The 27,640-nt window shown below is 49.3% G+C and overlaps 1 protein-coding gene across 23 annotated transcripts in view; it reads left to right on the forward strand.

The window, feature by feature from the left end:
• RGS6 (regulator of G protein signaling 6) overlaps nt 1-27,640 on the forward strand; it is a 564,797-nt gene that overhangs the window by 510,868 nt on the left and 26,289 nt on the right. For all 23 annotated transcript variants that reach the window (XM_021099946.2, XM_021099952.2, XM_084969664.1 and 20 more), the window contains exons 14-16: nt 653-778; nt 9,389-9,575; nt 24,544-24,633. In XM_021099946.2, the coding sequence (XP_020955605.1) occupies nt 653-778; nt 9,389-9,575; nt 24,544-24,633 (403 nt within the window). The remainder of the gene's footprint in view (nt 1-652; nt 779-9,388; nt 9,576-24,543; nt 24,634-27,640) is intronic.

Here is a 27,640-nt window from a genome sequence, read left to right on the forward strand (position 1 = left end):
TATGGGGACAATACACATATACTTTTCACAGAGTAGTTGCAAGGACTCAGTGAGTTAACAGATGTGAAGCAATGGGAACAACGCCTAGACCATTGTAAACACTGTGCAGATGGTTTTTAAATCAGTGAATGAACGCAACATTCTGCTTCTAAACAACTGAGCAGAGTTTATCCTGGAATGGATGTATCTCTGACCAGGTGTACATCCATTGAACCTAAACAGAACTCTGTTTTTCCCTTATGGATTGAGGAAGGGGCAGGAGGTGGGGGCAGCCTCTTTGATGAAAGGTCAGATTCACGAGGAGATCCTCAGTTGTTTTTTTAAATGAAAAAAAATGGATGGAGGCAAAAGTGGGCCTATAACTGATGAGAATGGCCCAGGGAAGCGGAGCCCATGGGGTGGTCGTATTTCCTGTATGGCCCTGTAGACAGCAGCCCACTTGGCAGGCATCCTGGTGACCCTTGCCTACATGTGGCTCCTTTCAAAGGCCTTCTTTAAAGAGTCTTTTTACTGTGGGCCAGTGCTGGTGTACAAAGTCTGCATTTGGGATTTCTGCATGGCAGCAAGATTAATTTGAATTGTTGGAGAGACTGTGACACAAGCTTTTGGCTGGTATACTGATCACCTCTTAAAACCTTTGTTCCCCCCAAAGCAAAGAGCCCAGCCAGCAGCGAGTGAAGAGATGGGGCTTCTCTTTTGATGAGATATTGAAGGACCAGGTGGGGCGAGACCAGTTTCTACGATTCCTGGAGTCGGAATTCAGTTCAGAAAACCTCAGGTAAGTCTCTCCAAGGTTTGAGTCGTGTGCAGACTGTACATGAAGGAACGTGCCGCCTTGGTGTCTCTTACTACCTCCTTTTCTCAATCATTTTGTTATGATTCAAATTCGAATTCCGGTTCATCTGAAGAAGTTGCCATGGAGAGCAAACTTTATGGGCAGCTTTGTTATCACCAGATTAGCACCTACTAACGCCAGCATTTTTGCTTCTTTAAATCCAGATGGCATTTATTTAAGTTACAGGAAACTTGTTTTCAATAACAAGTCAATGGTCAAATGGATTTGATGACACCATCCATTAAAACCATAAGACCATGGAATTTCAGAGCGGAAAGGCAGATTAGAGACCCTCCCCTTCAGAACTTTGCAGCCCAGATTCCTGACTTTCTTCTGGAGGCAAGCCGTAAGAAGGGCTAGTGGACTTATTTCAGAATTTCAAATAGCCTAAGTATCATTCAATAACTGGAGAGGTAACTGTAAAAGCTAATTTTAACATGCTTTTCCTTTTGAGGAGAATTCCGGCAACTCCATGTAGTGCCCACTCTGGTCACCGGATGCCCAGGAGAACTTCATCTGGTTGTTTCTCTTGGTCTGTGACTAATCACAACAAGGGGAAATGTGCTGATGTACTGATAGTTACTGTTTAGTAGAAAGGGAAGAAAACTTTCAAAACATGGAGCCCATTGTCAGAGGAGGGGAAGTGAGTGCATTAAAACGAGTAGGGATCTTGGTCATGAAGATTTGGGTCACATGTGGTTTCTTCAGGCGGTCCTTGTATTAGATGCAGAAACGGAGGCGTGCAAAAAACGTGACTGATCTAAGACCCCTTACTGACCTTAGGCGGGTGATGACTTCTCAGAGGCTAAGATGGAAGTCTCCGGGCTTCCTTGGCACCAGGTTCTCTTTTATGTGCCAGGTTCATTCCCATGGTGCAAAGGCGTTTTTTTCAAAGAGGGGCTTTATTAATTTTTTATTGTTTTTTTAACTTTCAAAAGAGCACATACTGTGGGCAAAGGACGGTCTGCTCCAGTGTTAATGTACAAAATTCATGTTATTTATTTGGAGTTAGAGACCATATCGGCCCCGTACATCAATCAAATGATATTTCTTACACAGCTATGCTGTATCCAGCCCCAGAGAGTCTGCTGAAGGATGCAAGAAAGTAAAGATGTGTGATCTTTGCCTGCAATGACCTTGTAGGTTCTTGAGGAAAAAGCACAAGAAACTCTCGAATCATTAAATGAATATCAATAAGTAGTAATCCCAAGAACCATTTTGGAAATGTTTTTTAAAAGGAGGAACGGGAGTTCCCTGGTGGCTTAGTGGTTAAGGATCCAGCATTGCCACTGCTATGGCTCAGGTCACTCCTGGGGCTCAGGTTCAATCCCTGACCTGGGAACTTCTGCATGCCTTGGGGCACAGACCGAAAAAAAAGGGAGAGAGAGAGAGAGGATGCAAAACAGTAGGCAAATCAGAAGTTGGACTTTGAAGAATATATAAGATACTAAGAGACAAGAAAGCAGGAGAGTAAGTGTTCTAAGCTAGAAAACTGAGAGCAAAGATGTGGCAGTGGGACCCTCCCACACCACAAAGTCCTGGGGGGATGTGTAGATGCTGGTCAACTGTAATACAGATGCCCGTCTGTTTTTTGTTTTTGTTTTTGTTTTTGTTTTTGTTTTTTTCGTCTTTTCTAGGGCCGCACCCACAGCATATGGAGGTTCCCAGGCTAGGGGTCAAATCAGAGCTGTAGCTGCTGGGCTACGCCAGAGCCACAGCAACTCAGGATCCGAGCCGCATCTGCGACCTAAACCATAGCTCTCAGCAACACCAGATCCTTAACCCACTGAGCAAGGCCAGGGATCGAACCCACAATCTCATGGTTCCTAGTTGGATTCGTTAACCACTGAGCCATGGTGGGAAGTCGGGTGCCTACTGTAAACCAGATACACTTGAATATCTGATTTCAGGTTATGACACAAAAGAGTCCTTTCTCAGGGAGTTCCCGTCGTGGCGCAGTGGTTAACGAATCCGACTAGGAACCATGAGGTTGTGGGTTCGGTCCCTGCCCTTGCTCAGTGGGTTAACAATCCAGCGTTGCCGTGAGCTGTGGTGTAGGTTGCAGACGCGGCTCGGATCCCGCGTTGCTGTGGCTCTGGCGTAGGCCGGTGGCTACAGCTCCGATTCAACCCCTAGCCTGGGAACCTCCATATGCCGAGGGAGCGGCCCAAGAAATAGCAACAACAACAACAACAACAACAACAACAAAAGACAAAAAAAAAAAAAAAAAGAGTCCTTTCTCTGTGCCAGTGTGTTATTCCAAACACATCTCAGAGTTTTGCCTCGGTTCCTAATCAAGTGTTTGTAGCAGAAGGCTGGACTCTGAAACTCTTTGTCAGGAAGGTGCTCAGACCAGCCTCCCAGGTGCCTGCAGGTGGGTCCTGCGTGGGAAGCCACGCTTCCTGCGGCCAGCATGACGCACCCAGGCAAGCTCTCTGTGCAGCCTGTGCAGCCCCAGGCCCCACCCCCAACTCCATCCCCATGAGCCTCTGGGAGTCCCTTCTCATCCCTGTCCTCTGGGTCCCCAAGATGGACCAGTATAGAGTTCCTGACTATTTCTTAGCCACCTGCACCACTATTACACAGACTTTGAAGAATGACCACAGGGTCTTGGTCCTTGTGAGGGGCTGGGGAGTGGGGGCATCTGCTGGCTCAGCACTGCCTCGTCCAGTCTGAGTGTCACCACAGGCACATATCCGTTCAGGCTAGTGTCAGGAAATATGCTTTGCTTTTCCAGCTGGGAGTGCACGGAGGAGAGTGGTCCTGGCAGGTGTTCCGCGCCTCATCCTGCCATTACCTCTTGCGCCTCTGCCAGCATCTTGCTCCCGCGCTGGGAGGACTGCATTCAGTCTTGGGTGGGAGCATGTGAGGGCATGAGCACGCGTGCCAGTGGCTAATCGCCACCCCCAGCGTGAATGCATAAATCCAGGCTTAAAGACGGTCCCCTCTGATCCATGACAGGAGAGAGGATAAAGGAAATAGAACAGCTAGAGATAAAAAGTATAGCCCAAGAGCTTCTAAAATCCTCTCTAAAAGTCCCAATTCCACTTTTATGATATTCAGCATAATTGGATATAAAGGGGGAAGCTGTTTTAAATCACACAACTTTAGGACTCTGCTGTCACCCATCACCAGGCACCTTGTAGTCATTCCTGCGGCCACAGATATTGGCTTGGCATCCACCATGACCGGGTCCCCAGGGTCCACCTCCACGGTGGCCCCTGGAGTGGCAGTCCCCAGAACCAGGCCATGTGACATAACTCGAGGACCCTGCCCATCAGTGGTGCCAGCCACCCTGGGGTTGTCCTTTCTCCCCAAGACTGGTCAAACCTGGGCAGCTGGCATCGGAGCAAGGGAGGAAAAGAGAACTCAACTGGATTCATTGCAAAGGCCCGTCCATGTCTGTCTTCCCACACTCCCTGCATCTCTCTGCAGAGGAGCTCCTTAGAGCATGCCATTCTTGCATGACACCTGGAAAGATGTCGCCAATTGAATACCCCAGAGCTTCAGAATGCAGAACAGAGGGCCCCCAAAGAGACATGGGTATTGCTCTCACCCCAGCAAAAGGCACCTCAGATCTTTCATGGGAAGATGTCTGTGATCATACAATGGAAATTGACGCCCCCTTTGTTCATCCTTTGGGAGGAGTCTGTGAGGTGAGGGAGGGGCAGCGTCTCCAGGCCTGGGAGGGGGCGTGGCCAGCGTGGTTTGCTGCAGACAGCACACCTTTGAATGCATGCTCTCTGCAGCACCCTGGGCAGAGCCCAGGACTCCATTCGGACCAGATGGGGCCCCCACCCCAAGACAGCTATTTTCCCCGGCCTCCAGAAAGCAGGTGGCCTCTCAGGTACAAGGTGGGACCTCCCAGGGCTGAAGCAGGGAGTCCCAGGCAGTGATCTGACTTCGTCCCTCTCCTTTCTTGGGTGTTTTCCTAGAGTGGTGACAAGAGCCACTTGCCACCATTGCCTCCTCGCCATGTCCCCTGCACAGACCTTCGTCTTCCCTGGTTCCACACCCACTGCCGCACGGCAGGGCATGGGTTAAAAATCAAGACCCGCAGCAAAGAGCATCCCCCCGTACATTTTTTATGAGCTGTAACCTCTCCTGAGAGAATATGGTTGTTCGTCTAACCTGCAGATTGATTATCCTGGTTCCACACAGTGTCAGCTAAAGGGAGAGGCAATTAAAGAGAGCGCAGGGGAGTGTCCAGGTTGGCCCGGCGAGCTCCCACCTCCGCAGTTGCCCTGAGTCCTAGGAAGAACCCAGAAGGTTCACCAGGCCGGGCAGGGTTCTCTGCCCAGCAAACACATGGTTAATGGGAATGGAGGTGCTCACACAACCCTGGGACAATCTGTGGCCTTTCAGTCATGGCCTGGCGCCCATGGCCCAGCTTCAGTGGTGTTGCTGGTGGTGGGGTTCCAGCCCCGCCAGAGACAAAGTCAAGTTGCATCCCTTTTTCCTGAGTCTCTTTGGACCAGCGGAGGGCACAGAAACCCTTCCTTCTGTGTGGAGTTGGCTTTTCCCAAAAGGGGGAACAAACTGAAAGCTAGATTTTTCTTTTTTTTTTTTAATAATGGTTTTTATTTTTTCCATTAGAGCTGGTTTGCAGTGTTCTGTCCATTTTCTACTGCACAAGCAAGGTGACGCAGTCACACATACATGTATACATTCTTTTTTCTCCCATTAATCTGCGCCATCATAAACGACTAGATATAGTTGCAGTGCTATGCAGCAGGTCTCATTGCTTATCCATCCCAAAGCTGGATTTTTCTAACCTATGGAAATCCTAGTTTAGGAACAGATAAGTACGTGAGGGACTGAGGAGGCTGCCCAGAGCTGCTAGCAGGAGGTACACGTCCTCTTGTTCCAGCCAGCCTTGAGGAGGAAATCCCACTTGTTGGCAGCACCTGGCCCTGCGGGAGCCCGGAGGCCCCCTATGGCAGCCCCCCACCACCCTTGAGTCCCATCCATCCCTGCTCGGCCGGGGGGGTGTCTGAGCCCGGGCTGTCTCTCTGGCAAGGCTGGTCTCCACCCGCATGACTGAGCCAGCAACGCGGACCACATGCTGCCAGCGGCTGCCTCCCCAGCCTGCTGGCTGCGTGAAGTAGGACAGGCGGTCTCCTGATCCCCGCACACCCTCGTGGCCCATCAGTCATGACAGCCCTTCTGCCACAAGAAGCCACAGCGGCTTAGTGCAGGCCTGGTGGGTCCATTGCACCACTGGCACCTTCCCCCCCGGCTGGTGCCCTAGAGGAGCGGTTCCTGCAGGCTTTTGATAAGAGCAGAAGCCGCACAGGCCTCAGTGGGCCTCCTGTCTGCAGTAGATGTGGGAGGGGAGCTCCTGCAGCTCTTTCCAGGGGAAGGTAGCCAGGCATCCGGGGCTTGGAGCCCTCAGCTAAGGCCCCTGGGCTCACAGATAGCAAATACAAACCAAGCCTGTTCTGAATTTCAAATTGACACAAAGCTTCTTCAAAGCCACTGATGGTAAACACACATGTGGGATGTCAGGATGCTGTTGTGACAGCATTTTTGCTGTCACCTGAGAGGGCTAAGACAGGTCATCTCCTAGGCAGACAGAAGGCTGAGATAGTCCCCACATGCAGGGAGAGGAACCGGCTGTCTGAGGAATGTCGCGCCCCCCCCACCTCCCCCCACCTCTTCTTCCCCCTCCTCCTGAATGCCTGTTGTTTCTTTTTGTCCTTTTCTAAAAATTCTTGGTTTTACCTGACAAAGGGAACCTTTTCATTTTTTATGTAAAATTTTATTAAATTTGATTCGGGGCATTCCTGTCATGGCTCAGCAGAAACAAATCAGACTAGGATTCATGAGGATGCAGGTTCGACCCCTGGCCTCGCTCAGTGGGATAAGGACCTGGCATTGCCCTGAGCTGTGGTGTAGGTCGCAGACGTGACTTGGATCTGGCGTTGCTGTGGCTGTGGTGTAGGCCAGTGGCTACAACTCCAACTCAACCCCTAGTCTGGGAACCTCCATATGCCGCGGGTGCGGCCCTAAAAAGACAAAAAAAAATTTTTTTGATTCAGAAATTTTCATTTACCTGCACCCCAGACCTTCTCTCTATCCGGCTGAATGATGTGCATGCATGTGACTGCCAGCTTATTCTGCCAAAGCGATGCTGAGGCCTCGGGAATCACGGGGAGCCTGCCCCGCTCAAAAGCTGCCAGGTCCTCAGAGCAGACTGGAACAAGGGACAGAAGGTGACACCCATGACGTTGAAACTGAGGGAGCAGGAAATTGCCTGAGTGACACTTGTGTGAGAAATGGCAGAGTCCGGTTGGCTTGGGAAGGATGCTGACCCAGAGAAGTTGCTTCTGGTCCAGGACTCAGCCCAGAGGTGACTCCCTGGGGCTGCAGAGAACTCACCCAGCTTCCCATTAGCCCTCCTCTACTCCTTTGAGAAACCAGCACCAACTCCTTTCTTTAGAGCTGGGTTCCTAAATTGTACCTGCCCATCAAACGCTGTCCTCTGGGACAAGAAAGGCTTGTAGGTCCTGTCACCCCCAGATGGCCAATTTCACCTTTATGCACCCGGCCTCCTCTTTCATGTCACGGTGGACCTGGCAGGGGGTGGGGCTGGGGGGACAGTGAGACTTAAGGAACCTAGGGAGTGGGCGGTGGGGTGGGGGTAGAGGACGCCCCTCCCAGCTGCCTTTCAGGGGCTCTCCTGAACAACTGAGCAGTTAGCTCCCTTCACACGCTGCCACTCACCTCCCCTCTGGGCTTGGGTGACAAACCATCACTGTTTGCTTCACGCCAGGGAGCCAGAGGACCGGAGTGCCAAAGGCCTGTGGCAGAAAGACAGAGGGATGGCGTTAAAGGGCAGGTGATGGCAGATGGCCGCGGCAGCAGCCTGAGCATCTTCTTCTCAGGCCACCCAAGAAAGAGGTGACTTGAGGGCTCAGACTGGCCTGGGATGGACCCTGTGGCTGCCATGCTTCTCCCTCCACAGCTCCCACCCACGGGGCCTGAAAGCATTTCAGTTACACCTGGATGGGACGGGCTCAGACCCGTGTCATATAGCCCTCCATTGTACCATGAGGAAAGAGATGCCCAGAAAGATACAACAATTCCAAGGGAGCAGCATAGCCAGGATGTGAAGATTCCTCATCTTCTGGTTGAGTGAAGTCAGGACCAAGGAGGGAATCCTGAGGGTTTTCTTTAAGGACACCGTCAGAATTCCACATGGCAAATCAAGGGGAAAGTCGGAGCACATTTGCACGCACTCCCAGTCCTCTCCTTCTGGAAATGGAGCTGCGTTACCTAGGGTGGCCACTGGGTGGCACCTTCGGGCCATGCACGGGGCTCCAAAAACAGTTCTATGAACAGCAACAGAAAAACATGCCTAACCTTTAAAAAAAAAAAAAAAAAAAAAAAAAAAAGAGTACATCTTACTCTGGGTAGGATTCATGTTTAGCTTCTTTTGTCCCTGCCCTTTCTTTGAGTTAAGAGTGTGATTCCCGTGGCTGCGGGAACCACAGAGCCAGGGGCCTGTCCTGACATCTCATTGATGGGGACACTGGAGGGTTTTTTGTTTACAGGTCACAAAAAGTGCCATCCAGACCTGAGTCCTGCTGAAAGCCCTCTCCAGGGCTGCCTTGGGAACCTTGCCCATGACCTAGGGAGCTGTAGTCCAATTGGTGCTGGTTGCCGCTGCTGCTGCTCTCTGCAGAAAAGAGCTCACAGCTCATGCCCAGCTCTCTCCACACCATGCTGAGGCTCGGGGATTCGTGAGAGGCAGACGCTCATGAGAAGGGGGTGGTTTCTCTCCAGCGATCCCTGGAGAATCTTTTGGTAGAGAGGTTCCCCATGTATGTCCCTTCAGCTTTGTTCCAAATGAGTCCATCTGCAATCCCACAGACATTTATCGAGCACCTACTGTGTGCCAAGCATCATGCCTGATGCTGCTGTGGCAAACAGGCTCGGTTTCTCCATCTACAACCTGAATGACTGGGTTCTTCCAGCTCGAATATTCCTAATGGCTCCAAGACTCTATCTGCTTCCGTGATCTCTCCTTCTTTTTGATGCCTCTGATGGATCCCAACTAGACACTGCAGAGAGACTCATGTTGTCCGTGCAGTGGCATCTGTGTCAAGTGGTGGTTCTCAACTAGTGTTACCTCCCAGGGGACATTTGGTGATGTCCGGAAAGTTTTCTGGTTGTCAACACTCAGGGAGGGGATGCCACTGGCATCGATGGGTCAAAGCCAAGGTTGATGCTAAACATCTCTCAGTGCACAGGGCAGCCCCCACAACAACGAGTTTCCAGCCTGAAAAGGCAACAGTGCTAAGGCAGCAGACCCTGGATGTAGGGGGAGATAAATCTCTTTTTGGTAACCAAAAGCATAGTCATCTTCTAACACGCACTAGTGCGATAATGGAGCACCTTTGTATGCTCAGCAGTCCCTGCAGCCTTTGTGACCTGTGACGGGGCTGCGGGGAAGGCTGGGGGATGCAGCAGAACGAGTGCCCTGTGATGTCAGTTCTGGGAGCATGTCCAGCAGAGGGGCTACTGACTGTCTTTGTGCTTCCATTCCAGGTTCTGGTTGGCGGTCCAAGATCTTAAGAAACAGCCCCTCCAGGATGTGGCCAGGAGAGTGGAGGAAATCTGGCAAGAGTTTCTGGCTCCAGGGGCCCCAAGTGCAATCAACCTGGATTCTCACAGCTACGAGATAACCAGTCAAAACGTCAAAGATGGAGGGAGATACACATTCGAAGATGCCCAGGTTTGCTTATCTAGTCAAATAGTTCTGTCCCCAGATGTTCACGTGTTCACTTCACCACCCCACCCTTTAATCCGAGTCCAAGGCATTGTATGGAGTTAGGATTTCAGGTTTTATTATTTATAAAGCCACCAGTGGAAACCTTTCCACACAGATGCACAATGAAATTCCAGGGGGACTGTTTTCCTGAGTTATGTATTCCATAGAAAATTACTGTTATACATGTTATCTTTCCCAGGAAAATCTCGAAGTGTTTTGCAAAACCTAAAGTCCTGTAATAAATGATAGTAGAATCTGGAAACCAGAGCACCACATCAGCAAAGTGGGGATAGTAAGCTGGCAGAGCTGGGGGGTCAAGCCCACACTCATAACTACCACCCCGCACTGCTTCCACAGTGACCCCCAACCCTGGGGGCTGATGAGGGAGTGTGTCTATATTCCATGCCTTGTTCCATGTGATGAGATATCACAAGCAACAGACCAAAGCCCCTGTCTGAGAAGTTAAAGGCTGGTAGAGGAGAAAGACAAGGAAATGGGTAATTTCACCAATAAATGAAGTGCCTCAAAAGAATGAGCCCTAGAGTTTAAGGAAGCCGTAGGTAGGGGTGGGGGAGACTGCCAGCCCTACATAATACAATTAGTGCAGAGATGCTGGTGAGGCTGGCGAAGAAAGAAACTGAATTCAGAGAAGCCACGCTAAACAGCAAACCGAACTTGAGGGCTGGGAGGTACCATTTCTGAAAATAAGCATCAGATCTGTTTCTCACTTCCTGGCTTCTAATTTTTATTTCCTCCAGCCTTAAGGTTTTGCTCTTGTCTCCTAGTCTCTCACCGATGGGGTCCCCAGGTGAGAATTTGTCTAGATTGCTCTCCCATGGACATTATTATCTAATTTAGGAAACTCAGTCACTGATGCAAATAATGGCAAGAGAACACAACCAATGTCCCTCGTCATTCAGATTTGCCTTGTCATTTGCTCAGAACTTCGGTATGGAAACACCTGCCAACCTCAATACCATGACTATCTTTTTTCCCTTTCTGGCTATGAGTTAGGCTGAATGCCTGTGCCAGATAGATTTGGTTCTGTGACGTTCACTGACTGCTTTATAAAAATTTGAGTCCTTCACACTCTTTGCAGCTTCATAGCAAAATATCGAAGTTATGCTAAATCTTTTTTTTTCTCATAGACTTTTGTATGTGTGTGTATGTATGCTTCCGAGCACATAGTGATGTATCCTGGTAAGAAGAATGACAGAGAAGCTCCAAGGATGATGGAGAATCTCCATCAGTGATGGAGAAGCTCCGTGGGTGATGGAGAATCTCCATGGATGATGGAGAATCTCCATCAGTGATGGAGAATCTCCGTGGGTGATGGAGAATCTGCATCAGTGATGGAGAATCTCCGTGGGTGATGGAGAATCTCCATCAGTGATGGAGAAGTTCCGTGGGTGATGGATAATCTCCATCAGTGATGGAGAAGTTCCGTGGGTGATGGAGAATCTCCACTGGTGATGGAGAAGCTCCATGGGTGATGGAGAAGCACCATGAGTGTAGAGAAACTCCATGGATGATGGAGAGCTCCATGGGTGATAGAAAAGCTCCGTGGATGATGGAGAATCTCTACTGGTGATGGAGAAGCTCCATGGGAGATGGAGAAACTCCATGGGTAATGGAGAAGCACCATGAGTGTAGAGAAACTCCATGGATGATGGAGAATCTCCACTGGTGATAGAGAAGCTCTGTGAGTAATAGAAAACCTTTCCAGACAAACAATCTGAAGCACAAACCTCAACTCTCCATTATTCATGAAACATGAGAAAAAGGATATTGGTCAGAACCATGATGCTCCCCACCCAGTGTTATAGCTCCAAGCAAGACTTCAGGAAGGATTTATCTTAATGTTTTATTATGGAAATTTGTAAACCTGTGGAAAAATAGAAAGAACAGAGGGTCTAACTTTTGTGGACCCTCATCCAGCCTCAGCGATCATCAGTACAAGACCGATGTCATTTTATCTGTCCCTACCTACTTTTTCATCTACCACTGGGTTGTTTTAAAGCAAATATTCATCTGTAGATACTTAGTGATGTATTTCTAAGAGACACTGACCTTTTGGTTTTATCATTACCATCATACCTTAACGAATTAGCAGTTATCTCTCAATACACCAAATGTCATACAAGTGTTTAAATTCACAGTAATTCCCCAAATGCCTTTATAAAATCATTATTCAAAAGCAGAATCCAAATAAGGCTCACACATCACAGTAGATCACCATGTCTTTTAAGTGCCTTGTACATCCTCCCACCCCCACCACCAACCCCTTGCAATTTATTTGATGAAGAAATTGGATCCTTGCTGGAGAGATTCCACAGTCTGGATTTTTCTGATTGCAACCCTGTGGTGCTATTTAACGTGTTCTTCTATCACATCTTTCCTATAAACTGGTTGTTTAACTTAGATATTTAATCAGATTTAAGTTTGATTTTTGTAGGCAAAACTACTTCTTAGACTATGTTGCCCTCTCTTGTCAGAAGGTACCTTGTGTCTAGTTGTCTCTCTTTGTGGTTGGAGCAGCTATTGATGTTTATTGCTTAGATCCACTGTTAATCACAGGTCATAAAATGGTACTCTAATCCTACTATTTATTAACTGAAATACAAATAATCAAATGCATCTACCATCCGATTATCTAGTAATACAATTCACATGGGAAAGATGGGGAACATGTTTGACTCATCCCCTTTATCTGGAAGTATTGGAAACACAGTGGTTTACTGTCATCTTCCAATGGGCATCAATTAGGGTTTTTGGTAATTTTTAGTATCCTTGCAAACGCATTGGTTTAAACATACTTGATAAATTTTAATCCACTTTGGTTATTATCTTTTTTGATACTCCAGAAATGGAGTGTGTCATTTCTGCTCAGTTGGTTCCTTCTGATATGACCCTAAGTAGTCTTTGATGTCACCCAAATATCAAGGAAGCTAAGATGATCCAGGCTCTTCCCCAGACCTAAAATCAACTAGTTCTCCAAGAATCCCTGGTTCCCCTCAGTGGGAAATGGTTTTTAGAGATCATAATCTGGGCACTTAGAGGCACGTATTGTTCCTGGGTTGGTCATCATGTTTAAGCCTTTCTAGCGGACAGAGCAAGGAAATAGGTGGTGGTTGTTTCTGATACAAATACGTCATGAATTCATACTGATATTTATTTTCAATTCACATTGGAAACTGTAGGGGATTTTATCTAACCTCTTCTTTCTTAGGTCTGTGTCTCCTTTTTCCAGGCTGAGAATCCTCGTTCTCAAGGATGCCATAGACAATAGCATTAGTACTTCATGTCATTAGCTTTATTTACCCTGCCTTTCCAAGGAGCAGTCTCAAAATCACAATGACAGGAGTTCCCTTCATGGTGCAGTGGTTAACCAATCTGACTAGGAACCATGAGGTTGCAGGTTCAGTCCCTGCCCTTGCTCAGTGGGTTAACGATCCGGCGTTGCCGTGAGCTGTGGTGTAGGTTGCAGATGTGGCTTGGATCTCACTTTGCTGTGGCTGTGGCTCTGGCGTAGGCCGGTGGCTACAGCTCTGATTCGACCCCTAGCCTGGGAACCTCCATATGCTGCGGGAGTGGCCCTAGAAAAGGCAAAAAGACAAAATAAATAAATAAAAAAATTTTAAAAATCACAATGACAACTGGCAGCAGTTGATATGATCATTGCCTGGTTCTTTCATAGCGCATAGTATTCCACTGTGTGGAGGCACCATGGTTTAGCCAACCGGCTCTCTCTTCTTGACCTTTCTGTTGTTCCTAAGTCAAGAAATATTGATGGGAGAGCTTGGGAAGTCAGCACATGGTGCCTTGGCATATTCCTGACTACACAGCCTTCAGTAGCACAGTGCTCTGCCCTTTCTCAGGTGCATACAGCCAAACATCCCGTATCTCCCCATCGAGGTGAGGATACCCAGAGCATCTCTGACCTCCTCATTGTCTGTTAGGACTGAGCTTCTGTGAATTCTACTAAAACGCTCCTCCTAAACCCGTTTCTGTGTTCAGCCTGTTCCCTTTTGTTTCTGAAGTGTGTTTCCATCCTAAGCGTACAATGTGACCTCGGGCAAGTGACTTAACCTCCCTGAGGCTTCTTTTCCTCATCTGTAGAACAGAGTTACAATGGTACCTATATCGTGGAAAGGGAATTAGGTGAAATGAAGCATGTCAATGACCCACAGTGTCTGGCCCACCGTAGATATTTACAATTTTGTTTTCTTAGTGTCATTAATATTCTTTTCTTATAATTTTATGTTCAACAAGTTTGGTGAGGCGTTCCTACTGTAGCTCAGCTGGTTGAGAACCCAGCGTAGTCTCCGTGAGGATGCAGGTTTGATTCCTGGCCTTGCTCCAGTGGGTTAAGGATCCAGCATTGCCGCAAACTGGGGTATAGCTCACAAACATGGCTCGGATCCCTCGTTCCTGTGGCTGTAGTGTAGGCCTGCAGCTGTAGCTCTGATCTGACCCCTCGCCTGGGAACTTCCATATCCCGCAGGTGTGGCCCTGAAAAGAAAAAAGAAAAAAGTCAGTGGAAAATTCAAATAATTGCATGTAACCTCAGGTACCTGAGATAACCCCTATTCTAGTACGTTTTCTTTCTCAATGAGTGTGTAGAGAATGATGATGCAAATACGGTGATTTTGTGGCCTGCCTTTTACACTAAGCTAGGAGTTGGTTAAAAAGGCTAAATTTCTTCTGTAAAGGGCCAGAGAGTTTAAATTTTGAGCTTTGTGGGTCACATGGTCTACTCCCTTCTACTCTGCTGCACGAAAACAGCTACAAGTGTCATAGCATCACAGTGTAAGATACATAAATTAAGTGTGTGTGGCTGCACTGAAAATCTTGATTTATGGACTCCAAAAGTTCAATTTTGTATAATCGTGAATGAGATATTAGTCTTCTTTTGATCCTTTTTTCAGCCACTTAAAAATGTAAAGAGCATCCTTAGCATTCTTAGTTTATGGGACATCAGGGAATAAACAGCAGGCCAGAGTTTGAGACCCCTGTGCTGAACAATATATTATGAAAATCATTGAAACCCTTCAATAAATCCAGAAAGATAGAAGACAGAGAGTTAGGAGTGGTTGGTCTTCCATTTATCTGGGCGAGTGCGTGAGAGGCGACGTCTTGGTACGGTGACAGCAAGCCAGCCATCTCTAGGAATGTTTCTGCTTCGGGGCTGAGAATTGTTTCTGCATTGGGGTTGAGATCACCGACGGGAAGTAGCCCTCACCCTACCTCCCACCTCCTGCCCAGCACTGCCGCCCATGCCAGCTACACAGTGTGACTCTGAAATTTCCAGGTAAGGAGAGGAGGCTACGATCCAACCAGGAGTTGCTCTCGGATCTCTCGACTTGCTGGCCAAGAGCCTGCTGTTCAGGTCACACTGCCCCTGGGTTATTACAGCCAAGGGCTTGGTTGTCATGTGGAGACCTGGAAAAGCTCTGGTCCCTAGAGATGGTCACCAAGCTAGGGAGCAGGCTCTGATCCTGTTTCCACCATATGCCTTGTCTAGGATTGTAGGATTGTACCTGTTGGTCCTGTAAGCTTGCACTCCTCAGTTTGCCCATCTGAGAAATGGGAATGGTGACACCTAAGCCCTCCGAAACACCTTCCTCCAACTTCCCCGTTGGAATCTGGGTTGGCTTTCTCAGCCGGGACAATGGTTCTCAGAAGCCACCCAGCAGTGGTCAAAATGCCAATAGAGACATGAGGCACGTGTCCTGCTGTTAGGGATGGGTAGCCAGGGTGAAGTCTCAGTCAGATATACGGATTTATTTGAAACGAGGACTGGACATAGAGTGCGGGCTCCTCCTGAGGCTTTTGTTTTTTCATTTGACCGCATGCATTGTTATAGCAAGGTTAATTGCCTGTTGTTTGCTTCCTGTGGAAATACCTCACAAGACACCCCGTCAGCATGGTCCCAACATTTGCACTTGTGTTGTACAGATCCATTTGGCTTTTTTGAAAAGTTGGGCCGTGACCAGATCTTCCATAAAGTTCTGTGGGCTGTGACCATAGCCCTCAGCTGTTTGCTGTGTTGTTCCAATTTCATAGATTTAGCCTTGTGAGGAGGAGGAGGTGGGGGGATAAAAGAAAAATGAGCCATGAATTTTTTTTTTTTAAGGATTCAGTTCTTTATACTAGGGATTGAATTCTCTGTTCTCGATCTTGGAACATCAGGAGAGCTGCCTTGCCATCTACTTGCTAGGCGGTCTCAGGCAAAGATCTCAACCTTTTGTGCCTTAGTTTTTCCATCTGTAAAATGGAGGTGATGTCTTCTCTACAGCCCTCTGAGGATTTTTGAGACCTCAGATGAGCTAATAGCCCTGAAAATGCTTTGAGTGAGTAAAAAGTGTTATACACTTATATGTGTGAACTCATTAAAATTAATGGTGTTAGTATTCCCTGAGGTCTCATAATTCCAAGCTAGATCTAAAAAGAATTCTCCCAAGAAGATGTCCACTCTTGGAAGGAGGGAGTGGACATCTTAGGAGGGATACACAAAGGAAAATATGTAGGAACCAAATCTGGGGGGGCTTGAGTGTCTTCCTAAGGAACTTGAACTTTCTCACCATGGAGACAGTAGAAAGCCTTGGAGGCTTTGAGCTAGAAGAGGAGGAATCGGATGGTGATGGGCAGTGCCCTCTGGAGGCCAGAGAGATCCGAACCTCAGGGCATGTAGTCTGAAGCTCTGCTGGCAGCTTTGGGAGGAGGAAGGCTTCCTCTTAGGGCATTCACCTTAATCCAGATGCTCCCCAGGCTTCAGGAGAGAGATGGGAGTCAGCTGGCTGGCATGGTGGCCACCTGGCTTCAATTTTAGAAGTCTCGAAGTATCCGAGGATGTTTCAAGGACTGTGTCACGGGGGCTATTCAATCATCCATCCATCTCCCCATCTATCAACATTCGTTCTCTCTTTCCAGTTGAGAGACCTATGGCTAGAAGAGGAAAACTGTAAAAGATATTGGAGGCCCACCTGGTTTTTTTGCCATTGGGCAGAACTCATCCAAGAGCACATGATTCTTCTTTTTTGTTCCATCTTTTTTGTAGGGATGGCTGCACCTGTCACATAAAGAAGTTCCTAGGCTAGGGGTCAAATTGGAGCTACAGCTGCAGGCCTGTGTCACAGCCACAGCAACGTGGGATCCAAGCCACGTCTGCAACCTACACCACACAGCTCAGGGCAATGCCAGATCCTTTAGCCCACCGAGCGAGGCCAGGGATTGAACCCACATCCTCATGGATACTAGTCAGATTCTTAACCCACTGAGCCATGGCGGAAACTCCCCAGCACATCATTCTTTACAAAGGAAACAAAAGAGGCCTAAGAAAACACTTCATTGAGATTGGATTGGACATCTGTCTATCAAATGGATTGACAGCTGAATGGGCGGATCAACCCAACTTGTTGACTTTGGTCTCTACAGGTTCCCATGTAGGTTTCCCAGCTGTCCAAGCCCCCCTGCTTCCTGACCTGCTGAGAGGCCCCACCCAGACCTATCCCTGTAGTGTCTGGCCTTCCAACACCTCTGGATTTCAAAGTTCTTTTCTGGGAACAGACATTTGGTCTTCCTTACCTTCTATAAATCCCTCTGACACGAAAGCAATGCTCTGCACACAGTTGTGGTTTAAAAAAAAAAAATTTCCTTGACAACTCAGTCTGCAGTTATAATACTCTCAGCAGTACCTATCATTAAAAAAAAAAAAAAAAGGCAATTTGTCACTGGTCTTTCCACTTTGAAAAATCTTGCCATGCAGCCTTGATTAGCACATACAGTAAGTGATCAACAAATCCTGGATTTCTACAAGACGCCAATTCAGCAAAAACTTGGGCTATCCACTAAGGGCCAGATGCTCTAGGCTCTGAGAATATACAGATACATAGGTGGGTCCCTTCCCTTAAGCAAGCCCCAATCTAAGTTACTGAAACTCTACTTGGCCATCACTCAGGCACAGAATGATCAGAGAGCAACTTCAAGGCGAAAATGAGGTCAGGGTGATACAGGAGCTGAGAAATAACCATCAAGTTACACCCACCTTGAGCAGACAAGAATCCACTAGTCAGAAGTCACTGTCCTAAACTTGGATGTTGAAAAACAACTTGACTAAGGAATGCACGGCTTCTAACATTTGCTTTGTTCAAAAGCCAGAGCCCAATGAAGTTCACGTTTATGTTTGCCCCAGATTACTCAGAAGCAGATGTCTTCCTAGCTTGCTGAAGGCTGCTGATCTTTGCCCCCGTGGTGGAGGTGGTGGCATTGTGTGCCCGGTGTCACAAGACTGCCCCAAGTTTCCTGATGTTAATCTCTATTTGGAGGGTGTTTCCTGGTAGACTTCCTGTACTAGACATATTTTCATCAAAAGTGCCATGGCCCGGCTTGCTCCAGGAGTTACTCATTTTATTCTGTGGGTGGTTGTATTTTCGGGAGATGCACAGCAGTGGGAGGGATGTGTTTTGAAAAGAACAAATCAGTTGTTTGTGACCGGGTTCTGTTTATTACCACACAGACCAGCAGTTCCTGGAGCGAAGGCGTCAGAGAATCCCTAAATTCCAAAAATTTCTTTGTTGATGCTTCAGAGTATAGATTTCTTGCATCAAACCCCATGACCTTCAAGAGGAGAAGGAAACACTTGCCTGAGTTAATACCCATGGTATTTGGGTAGGTGAAAGAAAATATGCAAAGCTGTCTTTGAAGCTACTCTTATCTAAGAACAGGGATTGAACGGCATCAAAATACTGCGCCCTTTGGCCAGTTACACTGAGCGTGTTTATGCAGATGCTTTGCAGGGTAAAGGCAAATGATAGCTTATGCTGTCTTATGGTTGGGATGTTGCATTCCATGGGAAGTGACCCCCACGTCCTGTTTAGAGGGTCAAAGAAATCCAAATGGGGGCTTGCTTTTAAGACCCACGTGATCCTCGGAGGGTCATCCAAAGCCGCTCCCATGAGGACAACAAGCTACCTTTCACTCAAGTGGGTGTCCGTATGGCCGTGGAATCTTTTCTGTTTTCTAAGCAAATACTGTCTTAGGACCCCCATCACGTCCTTACCTCTGTTCAGTCCCACCCTCATCCTCCTGCAGGACCCACGATGAGAACAATGCTTTTTCCCATCCTCCCCTAACCATGCCTAAGTTCTGAAGGACTTTAAGATATTCAAGAGTCTCTCAAAAGGTGAGACTTAGGGATCTTCTGGGTAACTTTCTGTGATACAGACTTGCTGCCAGTGACTTCCCAGGGGCCCCGTCAGCCCTCAGAGCTTTGCCAGGTTGGACCTTCCTGCTGGTGTGGAGGTGAGAAACCAGAGCCTGGGTCACCCTGGGTGACTCGGCCACTGCCGTCACTGACAACAGTGGTGGCCAACAATTCCCAAAAGGGAACGGTGAACAGCAGCTGCATCTCTCCCTAAGATCCCTCAGATTAAAGCTGAGAGGTGGCCCTTATATTTCTGCTGAGGCCTTAGTCTCGGCCACACAGTGTGACTCCCTCAAAACCCCAGATCAAGGACCATGCACAGCAGCATGTGCCAAGAGAAGAGCATGCACTTTGGGAGCACAGGGTGCTGGGCTCTATGCTTGGGCCAGGCACTCCACCCTGTAGAGCTTTAGTGTCCTCATCTGTAAAATGGGGTTATCGAAACCTAAGCACTGATTCAGAGCAACAGAAATAATACAGCTGGACTCTGCTCCCCCACACTTCTGCTCCATCGTTCCTCCTGCCGGGGTATCTTCCAGGAAATCTTGGTTTCCTCCCCATGTCATCCCTTGCAGGGACAGCCATAACATGAAGGCCCGTTATCGTCATTACTTTACATGTGCTTGGTGTTTGTAACATGTTCACCTCTATTTCCTCGGTTAATTGTGTGCTCAGGGGGGCTAGAAAAGGCAGAGTCGGGATCTGAATCCAAGCCTTTGGCCCCCAGCCCAGTCCCCCTTCCTGCACCTCATGCAGCAGCGTTGCATCCTGCCCCACAGCCTAATCTTCCTAAGAGGGACCCAGTAGTCCCCGATGTCCGGATGTTGTTGCAGGAAACTTGGGTGTGGGGGACAGAGGTGTGGTACATACATCTGCAAAAAAGAGAAGTAGGGCACTTGAACATCCCAAGAAGGGCTCTTGGCGGCTGTGTGGTGCTCCAGTTGAGTGGTCTCCCACTCCAGGAGGGTGTTCTAAAGCTGGGGATGAGATTCTAGCTGTTCCAGGAACCCACAGCGAAGAGGAGGACACAGGGTGTTCTTAAGGAGTCCAGCTGCTCCCCATGCTTGGGGCCCAAGGCCCGGGCATTTGTCTGATTACCTTTCTCAACGCTGTGAGGGCCACTGTGTGTTTTCTAAAAATAAGCGAGATTTCCAAATGAGGGCTCTCACTGCAGTGTGGTTTTGAGACAGCTTGCACTGCTCCTTCCCTCCAGCTCCCACGTGTGTCTCGTACTCCACTGATTCGAGTTATTTTGGGTTTGGGAGGTCTTGTGTTTTCTTTCTCTCCATTGCTTTTTTTGGTTTTCGTGTTTCTACAAAATCCTTTTTTATTGAAGGATAGTTGATTTACAATATTATTTTAGTTTCAGGTATACAACATTGTGATTCGGTCATTTTATAGATTACACTCCACTTAAAGTTATTACAAAATATTGGCTATGGTTCCAGTTGGTTTTGCTCCTGCCTTCACACCCCAAGTAAGCAGCGCTCCCATCCAGGGCCACGCCCAGGAAGGGACATGTGGGTGGAGTGTCTCATCAGGGCCACATCCCTGTACCATAGATGCCAACCACCACAGGGCTGTGATTCCCTCCTCCCACTAAGAATTATGGCTAAGATGTTCCATATGACTTAGGGCCCGAGGGCATCAGCTTCTCAACCTCTAGAGAACCATCCTCACCCACCCTGGAGCAGGTGACTCTCTGGGCATCAGGACCCTGCTTGTTCTGCTTGTTTATCGTCAACTCAATCACCTCTTTTTTATAAAGAGAGAGGGAGGGAAAGAGGGGTGAGGGCAGAGAAGGAAGGAAGGAAGGAAGGAAGGGAAGGAGGGAGGGAAGGCGGGAGGGAGAGAGAGAGGAGGAAAAAAAAGACAGAGAGGAAGGGGAGGAGGGATGGAGGGAGGAAAATAAGACAAGAAAATGCAGAGAAGAGAAGCACAGACTTCTTCCTCTCTGGCCCCTTAGGAATCTTCTTGGTGGGGGCTCACTGGTTTTGCCAGTGGCTCTCCTGCTTTTTGTAAATTCTGGATATACATTTTCCTTAAGACTGGTTGTCTACAGAGCAGGGGAAACAAACCAGAACCCCTCATAAATCAGTAGGGGTCACTGCCAAGAGCTTTGTACACTTGCTGTCCCTGGCAGTGATAAACTCATCGCATTTGGGAACTGGCCAAAGACCCTGAGTCCTATCTTAATTCTCATTCCCAGAAAAACCTCAGTGCTTCATTCCCCCACCTCCTGTTTACTGTCTTTGTGTTTCTTCGACAAAGCTGGCAAGGAGGCAGGAACAGAGCTCCCTAACTGGGTACATCAAAGGCTCTATTTCTTTGTTTGGGGGAGGAAAGGAGGGCAGGGGAGAGCCCTGGATCTGAAGGCTGTGGGAAAGGAGGCCCAGGCCAGAGGAGCCTGAAGCCACAGGCCCTGCAGGGGGCATGAGGGATCTGCAGAGGTTCTTGGATTCTGTTTTTGTTAGACCATGCCTTACACCTGCTATTGTTGCTTTGGTGGCTTTTTGCTCACAGGGTAACTTGAGATGGTCGTAACGATGGCCAAGGGGTTGCCAGAGTGAGACCACCTCCTACAGGCCATGTTCTCACTCCCTACTCTCTCCCTACCTAGTCCCACCTTGGCTCTGGCATTGGCAACAAATGGCCAAGTTGCCCTGTGATGTAGGGAGGATGAGCGTGGTGCCCAAACTGCTCCTCTGACCGTCAACACCCCACCACCCCCAGGGAGGGGCCACCACTGCCTGGTGCTCCTTCCTCCGGGGCTCTGGATGGTCCTTCTTGCTCTGGTTGACCAGACCAGGAATCGGGAGACTCCTTCCTGCCTGCAGGGCTCTCCCTACCTTGATGAGGCTCTTTCTGGTTGATGGCCGGGGAGGTCATCCTCAGGCCTATCCTTTCACAGCAGCCTGAACCTGCCCTTCTTCCCTGTAGCCCTTGGCTCAGTTGGTCAGGCACACCTTGCACAATGGGACCTAAGCCTTTTAACAGCAGGGACCTTTTCTCTTTTGGTCAGGCTGTGATCTCCATGCCGGACCCACTGTCTGGCACCTAGGAGATGCTCAACGAGGTTTGCTGGATATATTTTTTGTCGGGGGAGGGATCAAATGTTGAAGCATCTGCTTTATCCTGCTCTCTCTTAATCAATGAGCTCTTTCTTTCAACAGACCAGTCTTTTCCTGATCATGGTGAGGCTGGAGGAATTAGCTGGGTTGGGGGGGAAATGTGTTGCCAAGGCCAGAAGGGCTGGGATGGGAGAGGTCCCCTTACTCTTCTCAGGGCAGCAGAAGGGGTATTTGTGAGATATCCTGGGGGATTTCGATTCCTCTGAGAAGTCAGAACAGGAAGCAGAGGCCTGTGGCCTTGGCGAGGGGTTTGGAGAGAGTCCAAGCCTGAGTGACAGGCCTCTTCAGATGATCCAGGAGCCACTTGGCTCCGCCAACCAGTCAGAAGCCAAGCCTGAGACAAGAAGAAGGCGACAGTGACCCATGTTTGAAATTTGTACCTAAAATGTAAATGTTAGGCCAATTTAAAGGGAGGACAAATGCAATGACCATGATGTCCCTTAGTCTGGGCTCTGAGGCCATTAGGGGCTGAGCCAAGGTGTCCACGTATGGACTTGCCTTGGGGTGAGTGTGAACCCCCCACTCTCCTTCCATACAGAGATCAGGAACTGATCTGGCCATAAATCAAAACAATTTTTGAGCCCACAAACTTGCCGAATGTTAAACTCACACCAGCATTTCAGTGAACCAAAAAGCGACATAAATTAAAGTCACAGTTGACCCTGTGCTGGATGCTATGCACACATAAGAGATTAAAAACCTAATGTTCCTTCAAGGAACTTGAATAAGAATGGGCTGGATTTGTGTCTAAATTTGCAGAAAAGTGCTCAGTGAGACATGTTCTCATGACGTTTATTAGATCAGAACACATCTGGATTATCAAAGCAGATTCATGTCAAAGCTGGTGTTTCATTTCACTTGGTCCCTTGCAGTGGTCACATTCCCCTGAATAGGGCTGTACCCCACTTTTGTAAATGTGGGGGCATCTGCGCAAGAATGAAGCTGGTGTCCAAACAGGTCTGCATGTGGTCCCGCCGAAGTGGGGGCGGAGATGCACATGTCGCCAAGATGATTCTTGCTTTCCACTTTCACTTTCTTTTGAGGGGGACAGGGAGAGGGTCTTGGCAAGCCCTCATCATTACCCAGCTTCCCCTGGGATGAACCAGCAGTCCGGCCAGGCATCTCTGTGTGCCCGGCCTAAGAGAAGCCTCTGCCTGCCCCCCGCCTCCTCCCATAAGAGGTCCTTCATGACCGGTCCAGCCTCTCTGCTGAGCATTCTCTTCAGGGACCAGCTCTCCACCCCCCTGAGCACTGGGGCCCTTCTCCAACTTCACAGATGAACGATGAGCGTACATACATCAGGGAAGGTGCTTCCCTGCCTAACGATCCCACCCTCCCTGGGGAAAGGCCACCTCCTCCTAACAGGTCCTCTCTTGGGGCAGCCAGGTTCCTGAGCAGCTGAGCTGCCTTCCATTTCCACTGATAAATAACCCTTTTTCAATCGACAAGCTCCCTCTTTTAATGAACCAGGCTTTTCCTGACCTTAATGAGGACAGATCTACTAGGAAGGGATCATAAGGCTCTAAGAATTAGCTGAAAGTCAAGGGTAAAATTCATCACCATGGCCAGAATGCGGTGCCTCTAGGAGCCCAGGGGCACCACGCCATAGCCATCTGCCCCTCCTGGATGGAAGATGCAGGCCTGGCATAACTGCCCACATGCCCCCAGGATCTTGTTCCAAGGGCACCCTTCCAGGATGGGACGGTGGCCCTGACATGCACAAGCTGACCCAATTGCATAGTTGCTTGTGGACCTTTTTTTTTAAATTAAACAGTTTATTTTGAGATACGTCTAGATTCACAAGCATTCGTAAGAAAGAGTACAGAGATATACCATTTAACCAGTTTCTCCTAACAATGTTGTCTGCAAAATTATATTACAGTATCACGGCCATGATATTGATGTTACTGCATCCCCTGAGTTTATCAGATTTCCCAATTTTCCCTGTACTCATATCTGTGTGTGTGTGTGTGTGTGTGTGTGTGTGTGTGTGAGTTTAGTCTGTACAACTCTATCACATGTGTAAGATGTGTCAAGATACAGAGCTAGTCCATCACCACAAGGACCCTTCCTATTGTCTTTTATAACCACACCTCCCTCGCTTCCCTTCCCCCTCCCACCCCTAACCTCTGCCAACCACTAATCTGTCGTCTGTTTCTATAATTCGTCATTCCAAGAATGTCCTCTCAGTGGCATCATACCAGATGTAACCTTCTGGGGCTTTTCTCATTCATTACGATTCCTTTGAGCTTCATCCAAGTGGTCGGGCACATCAATAGTTTCTCCCTGCTCATTGCTGTGCCTGTGGTTTTAATCATTAAGCAATACTACATCCCAACGTGGCACCAAGGCCCAATTACAAAGCCCCTGGGACACGATCCTCAAGGATCTTTTACTCTAAGAGAGAAATTAGGTTCGGGTTGGTGTTTCTGAATGAGCGAGAAAACAAAGCCAAGCGAGCATGTTACCAGTTTGCCCAGGTACATACAAGCATGCTTCCATTCCTCGGTTTCTTTCCTACCTCGATGGCCAGCTGGGTTGCCCTGAGTGTGGGTTGACGGTTCTTTCTTGTGTCTTCCCACCTCCTGCCACCCAGGAGCACATCTACAAGCTGATGAAGAGTGACAGCTATGCCCGCTTCCTCCGCTCAAATGCTTACCAGGACCTGCTGTCGGCCAAGAAGAAGGTATCTCTGGGAAGGGCGGCCTCGCCTTTCTTAGCGCTGTTGACCTTTGCCTGCTGCTTGCTGCTGGTGTGAAATGAGAATATCATCCCTTGGGTTTTATTTCTTTTCTCTTTTCTCCTTTTCTTTCTGTACCCACTCTCGCTCCAATAGAAGACCAATTAGGACTGTCACCACCCCAGCCCACCTCCAAGGTCCAGGGTATGGCCTCCTCTCCCCCGGGCCCCAGCATCTCCATCTGCATGTTCCACCCAAGAGGAGAGTGTGACCAAAGGCTGAGGCCACAGTGGCTCGGTCCAGGAGCACAGGGCTGGCAGTGACATCAGCCAGTCCCTTAGGAAGCCAGAGAGAGCTGCTCACTGCAGTGTCCAGCCCCCTCCCCACAGATTTCCCTTCCCAGCCAGCTCAGAGATGCGAAGGAGGCAAGGACTGGGGCAGCACCCTCAGGAGAGAAACCCTTAAGAGGTTTCCAGGGGACGATCTGGCACTGGAAGTCATTCCTGGGATAGTCCCCCTTCCTCTCCCTCCCCTGCTCCACCCCGTTTGCCTTTTCTTTTAACCAAGAAGTAACTGCCTCCCAGCTCCTGGCTTCCTCCCTTTCCTCCACCTTGAATGAAGGCATGGTTTCCCTGCAGGACTTGGTGTCTGGATTCGGGGGCGCAGGGACCCCCAGCATGCAGGCGGTGAGGGGTGACCAAAGCAGGATGAACTCAGCTGGGTTTCTGGGCGGGGGCTGGGGGTTGGGGTGGAAGGACGAGCCGGGAGGGGCCCAAGGTCTGGGGAAGGGGAGGCAGGAGGGATGGACGGCTCCTGCTTCCAGTCCACCTGCAAATCCTCTGCACTCTTCGGTTCTGCTCTGAGGCCCACTTGAGGTTAGATGTGGCTCTCCTGGCACCGAATTCCGGACTCTCGCCACGCCGCTTAGGACCACGCGCGCCCCTTCCTCTTCCCTCTCAGCCTCCCCACAGAAATTATAGTCCAGTATCACGGCCATGATATTGACATTACTGCATCCCCAGAGTTTATGAGATTTCCCAGCATGTGGCTGTCCATCAACACGCTGTCTGTCGGGCTGTCTCCCTCAGCCACGCAGCTCCTCTTTCTGTGTACTGTCCACCTCGCGTGCCAGGATCCTGTCTGCGTTTCTGGCTGGTACCACGTCGCTTCAGGTGTATCCTGTTCACCTGCCCTGAGGTAGCCCTGAGGGCGCCCCTGACAGTCTGAGAAGGAGAGGCAGACTTTTGGGGACACACGGATTGTCAGAAACCCAGATTTCTTGTTGGCCTGCGTCCCTTCCATCAGGTGTCACTCCTACAATGGAAAACGTGAAGCCTGGTCTCCAGCCGGCTGGCTTGCAGCAGGGCTTAGGTGCAGGGACCCTGCAAATGGTTCTCAGATGCCCAGTTTTCGTTTTGTTTTATTTTCAAGAAAGGTTATGGAGACTTTTGGTATCTCCAGCCTAGATCTCAGAGGAGAAAGTCAAAGTAAGTGTTCCTTATAAATCTTGTGGCTCAAGATCCTGAACCGATCCCAATGTGGGGAAATTGTGAGGCTCTCGCAGTCTGACCCATCTGGGCCTGTCTACACCCCAGAAGAAGCCAGAGGCCGTTCAGTCTCCTTGTGAGTCTGAGCACAAAAGGAAAACACCCCGGCATAGGGAGTGGGGCTGAGACACCTGTGTCTGCAGGTCCCCCGTGCAAGAAACACTTCTCAGAGGAGGTCACATGAGTGAGGAAGGAACAGGCAAGGCCACCTTGGATCCTCCCAGCCCCCACCTGAAGGGACGCAGAAAGCTCTTGCGGGTGGCAGCAGCCTTTCCATATCCAGGGGTTCATTGTTGCAGAAACAGTGGCGAGCTTATGTATCCTTCCAATTCTCTCTGAGCGTCTCCAGGCGCAGACGGGATGTGTAACCCAGCACTTCCAGGTGGGCCTTAGAGCATCTTCTGATTTCAGGGATGGGCTTAGCACGTGATCCAGATGTCCAAGTCAGACAGGTATGTGAGCCACCAGCTCCAGCCAAGAGACGGGGTGTGGATTGGCCTCACCTTGCTGCAGAGGAAGGCCCCTGGGGGGGAGTCTGGAGGCACAGCCTGCTCATCCTTCACTCCTAATTCCTCTGTCCTAGTATTTTCAGAGGTCGCATTAGTCATTCTGATGAACCAGCTTCTCAAGGGCAGGTGCACTGGCTTTTGAGGGCCCCTCCAGAACTCTTAGGTACCAGCTCGGAGGGCCCGTGTGTGGCAGAGGAACCCGAGTGAGCAGCAATTCAGTAGCCAGGGGACAAGAACGATAGGCACAGACTGCTAGCTGCAGGGCCTAGGACTGGCCCGCCTTGAGTCAAATGGATGGCCTCCAGGCTGCCCAGTGGATGGAGCTGAGGCCTGGTGTTTGTCTGCCGAGTGGAGACTCGGCATGGTTTCCAGGGCTGAGCACGGATCCTCCAGCTCCCTCTGCCTGAAGGAGGAAGGCCAGGCCCGCTCTGCGGTGGTGTGTCCTTTGTGTTACGTTTTCCCTCTGCAGCATCCTCTCTGTCTTCCAGCAGCCAGCTGAGGGGACGGGCGTGATGGCCAGGGGAGCGCTCTGACCTTGTCCATCCAGACAGTGGCTGCCTTTTGTCCCCTCTGCTTCCAGCACATCCTGCAGACCCACAGACACCTGGCTGCTTCTTCAGCTCTCTAATTTCCATTATTTGCTCTGTGTGTATGTGTGTGTGTGTGTGTGTGTGTCCCTGTGAGTGTGGATGCTCTCCAGATTTCCCAGTCATGGATTCAGGACCCTGGAACTGGGCTCTAGGAAAAACTAGCAGGTATTTAGAATATAATCCCCGCCTCCCACCCCCCAACACACACCCACACACCGTTGTAAAAGCAGGAACCTTGGGAAGAGGGTCAGATGTACCCCACATTTCTTCTCCTCCAGTAGAAGAGAGCTGCTGGGCCTGGTGGGGTGGGGGGCAGTGGTTGTCCAAGGCCTTTGCCTCCTCTTCCCCCCTGTGTGGGGGGCGCCCT

Source organism: Sus scrofa, chromosome 7, assembly GCF_054392235.1.
Source record: "Sus scrofa isolate SSC_HxYL_T2T_F1_AM1 chromosome 7, Sscrofa_HxYL_maternal_Yorkshire_Landrace_v2.0, whole genome shotgun sequence".
Lineage (NCBI taxonomy): Eukaryota > Metazoa > Chordata > Mammalia > Artiodactyla > Suidae > Sus > Sus scrofa.